Source organism: Artemia franciscana, chromosome 10 (genome assembly GCF_032884065.1).
Source record: "Artemia franciscana chromosome 10, ASM3288406v1, whole genome shotgun sequence".
Classification (NCBI taxonomy): Eukaryota; Metazoa; Arthropoda; class Branchiopoda; order Anostraca; family Artemiidae; genus Artemia; species Artemia franciscana.
The window spans coordinates 34,018,593-34,024,592 of record NC_088872.1 but is presented as its reverse complement, the minus strand read 5'-3'; the positions used below and the strand labels follow the sequence as shown (position 1 = coordinate 34,024,592).

General features: G+C 34.4%; 1 protein-coding gene across 1 annotated transcript in view; it reads right to left on the bottom strand.

The window, feature by feature from the left end:
• Positions 1-2,099: 2,099 nt before the first annotated feature.
• LOC136032115 (GMP reductase 2-like) overlaps positions 2,100-6,000 on the bottom strand; it is a 45,828-nt gene continuing 41,927 nt past the window's right edge. Inside the window, exons 6-8 of the mRNA XM_065712283.1 lie at positions 4,120-4,242; positions 2,670-2,872; positions 2,100-2,397 (exon numbers count right to left, since the gene is read on the bottom strand). Of these exons, the coding sequence (XP_065568355.1) occupies positions 2,199-2,397; positions 2,670-2,872; positions 4,120-4,242 (525 nt within the window). The 3' untranslated portion in view covers positions 2,100-2,198. The remainder of the gene's footprint in view (positions 2,398-2,669; positions 2,873-4,119; positions 4,243-6,000) is intronic.

Sequence of the window (6,000 nt, the reverse complement as noted above, 5' to 3'; positions counted from 1 at the left end):
ACGGAAGCCAGCGTCATCGTACAATGATGTAGTCAAGCATCTTTTTTGTCTTGCCGTCACTGCTGTACCATGTGTGCTTCGCAATGTCTCTTCTCACGAACCAAGTATTTGTGACTGATAGGGTGTTGGTGATGCAGCAATTTAGTAGCCGCTCATCATTACCATTCAGAGCATCAACCGTCACAGGTCCAACAGCCGCATCATACAGACCAGAGCTGTTAGCGACACCAGTTTTAAAATATCCTTGGACAATAACAATAAAAAATATACTGAAGTAAGGAGCAACATTAAAACAAACAGAAAATATTCCGTATATGATGGGAGCTGCCCCATCTACAATACCCCACTACTTATGCTAAAATTTGACCTTTCGTTTCAGTTCTTTAGTTAAACTCTGAATCTTTTTGAAAAGTGCTTTTAAAATTTCAGCACGAATAGGGGTATTGGAGAGGAGGCAGCCCTCCTCATATCCAGAATAATTTCTGTTCATTTTAGGTTCTAATATTGCTCCTTACTTTCTGTAGAAAAACGCGTTTTCAATTTAATATAAAATGAATATCACTTCATGGATTACTATAGCACACTATAGAGTGCAATTTGACCAAGGGAAATATGCACTTAAATCAAACTGGACAGGTGGGCTTTGGGAAGTAGAACTTCAAATCAAACGAGTTTTCAATGAAGAGAATTATAGACATTAGTCATAACGGAAAGGCTGGCCTTTTAAGCTAAAAAAGTATTCCCAAATCTTTGAGGGGCTAATAGTGATAAGCAAATTTAGTGTCTTCTTATATCTTGATTGCGAGTAACCACCGTATAGATTACAATAGCACACATTAGACTGCAATTTGATCAAGATAAATATAGACCTAAGTTAAGCAGGGGATGTAGAACTGCAAATAAAGTGAATTTTGAATGAAGGGAATTGCAGACTTCGTTCATAATGAAAAGGTTAGATTTTTAAGCTCACAAAGCATTTCCATGCCTTTCTGGGGCTAATAGTAATATGCAAATTTAAGGGTAAAATATTAGCCTTCTTGCCTCTTATTTGCGGGTAGGCACTATATAGATCACCATAGTACACTATTATTTCCGTGAGACGACGAGTAAAATTGGGTAGTAAGTCCTGTGTGTATGGCAAAATCACAGCAGAGATATTAAGATATCTCTATTGTGGTCAAAACTAACCGTATGCCTTCAAGATATTCCTAAGCAATTGTGATATAATATAGTAAATATCAAACATGTTTTATAAAAACTTGTTTAGCAGAAAAACGTTTATTCAAATTTAATTAGCAAAAAAGTCCTGTTAGAATTTTGTATAGAAATTTAATGTGTATTCGAATTTTTATTAACCTCAAAAATACGAAGTATAGTATACCCCCTGAACTCTATGTAAAAAAAAAAAAAAAAATCAAGGGAAAGTTAAGATTTTGAAACTTAATTGGTGATTTTGCAACTTCAAACGAACAAAAATGATGAAAATCATTTGAAAAACAAAACAAAACAAAGGATGAACTTGAAACTTAAAACAAACATTAATTACTGCTACGTAATTTATGGAATACAGTTTTGAGAAACTATTCCAAATGAGCTGGCTCGTGGTATTTCTCTGTATTTACAGAATTCCTAAAAATCAGCGCTTTCCTATGAGCTAGATGCTTTGGAGTTTTTTTTAGAGGATTCAGACTACAGAGCGTTTAAATTTTAGAGAATTGAAATTTTTGCTTGTTTTAAGTTTCAAACTAGCTCTTTACTTTCCTTAGGAAAACTTTTTTCTTCCATTTTCAATTAACTGAAACAGGAACTGGATTTTCTGGTAATTTCTAATAGTGTCGAACAGTTAGCTAAACAGCAGAGTAACAATTATATACACATAAGTTGTGACAAGCTTGCGATAAACTCAAAATATCCTATGAATTAAAATGAGTATCCTGAAAAATGTGACATGTCTTGACACCCCTGAATTAATTTAGTTGGAGAGGAGTGTGGAATAAAAGCAAGCAAGTAAAACATTCTAAACATTGGCAAAGCCAAAAAAATTAGGACTTTCAACCTTAGTGTACTATACGGTTAAAATTAAACAAAAATATTACAAATACCAAAAAGGAAAACAAAATTTATTATCAATTAATATAGCATAACTTTCAAAGGCAAACCAGCAAAATTTTTCATTATAAACAAAGTCTAACAGCTACTCAATCGCTTTTGTTCCATTGTGCAAAAATCTCATTTGTTTGTTGGGTGACTCGAATGAATGTTGTTCTCTTTGATAGTTCTTTGAGTTTGCTAGCACCAGTATAAGTACAAGCAGAACGAATTCCTCCCAAAATATCCAGAATTGTTCCTTCAACGTCACCCTTGTAAGGCACCTCGACAGTTTTCCCTTCTGATGCACTAAAAAAATAAGTTGACATTACACGACGTAAATTACGTGGTAGGCATTTCTGCGTTCAGACTATAAACAAAACAAATAGGATCTTAAAAAAAAATTAAAATTAAAATAACTTAGGACCCAAACTCATTAGTTCGACACATAAGAAATAAAAATTAACTTAAATAGATAAACTTTTCCTATTTTAAAGACAGCGATCATTTCAATAAAATCACTGGTGGTCTTAATGTATAAGGAAAATCTGAGCTCCATGGATGAAGTTCAAATTACTTACCGATATTCTGAAACACCACCCGCATGTTTCATCATTGCGGTTGCTGAGGACATTCCATAAAAAAGTTTGTACTTTCTGCCAGCCCTTTCAATTGTCTCCCCTCCAGACTGGTCATGGCCTGCTAGCATTCCACCAAGCATAACAAAATCTGCACCTCCACCAAATGCCTTCGCAACATCTCCAGGGCAGGTACATCCTCCATCCTAAAAAGAAGTTGAATAGTTTATACTATACAACTAATAAATGTGTATGAATACTAAGCTAAAGAAAACAATTTATCAACTACAAAATTAAAAGAAGAAAGTCATCCTTGGTTAAAAACCAGCAAATTTTATTATTCATTGTCACTTTGCCAACCTCTGCAGTTTGGTTTATTGTCAAAAATCTTGTTTGAAACCCTTTCAACGTACCAAAATTAGAGTTCAACTCTTTATTACAACCCAGGAAGTTCTCTATTTCTCTAAGCACTTTCGTATGACTTCATCGTATGCCTTCATTCTTTTACCCCAGTCGGGTTACCTAAGCACCAACTTTAGTGAAGTATCTTATTGTCATCCCAAAGCTATTATCAACCTAATAATAAGCATAGAATTCAATCAAAATCGGTTTCTACTGAGTTCTTTACGCAACAAATTATACAGCACTATTTATCATTCATCATTTCGGCTCTTGAGTCATTTCTAAAATTTTATAACATACATATTAAAGTCCTTTATAAATCAATATCTTCTCAGACTTCTTGGGAAGGCTGCTTAATCTGTTCCATCTTAAGTACATTTAAGCTTATTGTCAGTAGCCCTGAAAATTTTGGAAAGCATTCTTTAAAATAAGTATTAAGACCTAATTTCACCATTAATTCGTGTGTAAGCTGTGAATAACGGATACATTCTAGAAGAGGATATTTTATTTTTTAGCAATGAAATATCTGCTGCAAAATTTCGAGTTGCATCCCAAAAACATTAAGTAATTTTTTACTTAAGTCTCTAAAAATATATTTTACTGACTGTTTTTTTACATAGAGTCTTGCCTTCAGAACCAAGCATATTACCAAAGTTTTGTATGAATGTGACAAAATGGGTTCAAAGATGGTTATCCAAGAAAAACCTGAAATACTTAAGACTAAAAATCAATGTTTTTCAATACTCCAATAGAATAATATATTGAATTACAGATTTTTAAAGAAAAATGATAAACTCAGCAATATTATATAAATATGGCCACTTCAGATTTTGGGTTCAACCTCATTAGATGGCGTAATAGCGAGTTCTGCCTTTTGAATTGGCTCCTTTCATATAGGTTAATTTTCGTCTGTCAATAGATTTTAGTTTGAAAATAGTTCAATCGATATAAATTCGATCAAGAACCAATGTTCATGAACAGACATACAGTATGCAAATCAAACATAGTCAAATGCTTTTAACAAAGTTGGAGAACAAATAGAGGTTATTACCGATATGATGTGACCACCCAAGCCATGCGCTGCATCTGCGCATTCAATTACCGCACTAAGTTGTGGATAACCCACACCTGCCTTCTTTCTGGTCGTGCACACTGAGCCTGGTCCAATACCAACCTGCAATAGAACACAAAAGGGTTAAAAAAAAAACAGAATGTATATTTCTTAATTAAGTTCTATGACCCGAAAAACAATTTTCAAACGGAATAGCTAGGTACAGCAATGAACATATAAAAAAAATTGACTTAAGAATAAAAATTGTTTTGAAAAGCCTTAGATGTATAAAATTAGATGTGATAAAACTTGGGCTACGCCAAAACAACGAATATTTTTTGAATTTTTTCTCGTTTCAAATCCTTTAAAGCTTAAGAGAAAAACGCTTCCAGGCTTCCAGAAAAAAGCTTTCCCCCCAAAGCTTCCCAGGTTACGTGGCTCTTGCAAACAAATCTATATTCACTTACATTTTGCCGTATATAAGGTATGGTAAAAACCTCGGGAATTTTTTTACCTTATTTGCATAATTTACGTCACATTCCTCCCTTGCATAGCTGATTAACGCCATGTTGACAAAGACGATGCAGAGACAATCTAACTACCTTTATACAAGCAGCTCACGCATCCAAAGCGTGAAATCAGCGGCATTTTAAAGAATTGTTTGGGCTTCTGAGTGATTAAACAAAAAAAAACAAGTTTTTTTAAATGAAAGTAAGGAGCGACTCGCTCTTTACGCTAAAGTTTGACTCTTTCTCTTAACTCGACTTCTTAAAAATTAAAAAAACATCAGCATAAAGAGCGAGGCGTTGAGGACGAAAAGCCCCTTTCATATACGGAGTAATTTCTGTTCGTTTTAAGTTTTAATGTCGCTCCTTACTTTCATTTAAAAAAAACTTGTTTTTTTTTGTTTAATTTCTGGACGTTTTTAAATTAATGCATTTTTTGATCTTGGCTCTCCGCGCATAAATAATTAAAACGAAATTTGCATATTAATTTTTTTGGGGGGCTAAACGGGTTTTTCATAGTTATAATTGGAAGATTTTGAGAAAAAAGGAGCGAGAGAGGAGGCCTAGTTGCCCTCCAATTTTTTGATTACACAAAAAGGCAACTATAACCTTTAATTTTTTACTAACGTTTTCATAAGTAAAAAATATACGTAACTTACGAATTAACTTACGTAGCGAACTTCTATATTCGTATGTTTTATTGCGTATATGAGGGGGCTCACCCCTCGTCGATATCTCGCTCTTTACATTAAAGCTTAAATTTTGTCCCAATTCCTTAAGAATGACCCCTGAATCACAAAGGCCGTAGAATAAATAGTTGAAATTACTAAAAATAATTTAGCGTAAAGAGCGAGGTATTACGAGGAGGTAAACCCCTCATATGCATAATAATTTCTGTTCGTTTTAAGTATTAATGCTGCTCCTCACTTTCAGTAGAAAAAAAAAAATCATATTCATTTTTTCATTGTTTTTTTAAATAATGCTAGAAAATCCTGCGTCCCCTCTATTGAAAGTCTCTTCCTCCATGAGAAGTTCCTCCATGGAAATATCCTCCCACGTAACCCCACCCCCCTCAACCCCCCCCCCCCCCCCCCCAACCAAAAAAATCCCCCTGAAAACGTCTGTACACTTCCCAATGACCATTACTATATGTAAACGCAGGTCAAGTTTGTAACTTGCAGTCCCTCCACGGGGACTGCGGGGGAGTAAGTCGTCCCCAAAGACATAGTTATTAGGTTTTTCGACTATGGTGAATAAAATGGCTATCTCAGAATTTTGATCCGGTGACTTTGGGGAAAATAATTAGCGTGGGAGGGGGCCTAGGTGCCCTCCAATTTTTTTGGTCACTTAAAAAGGGCACTAGAACTTTTAATTT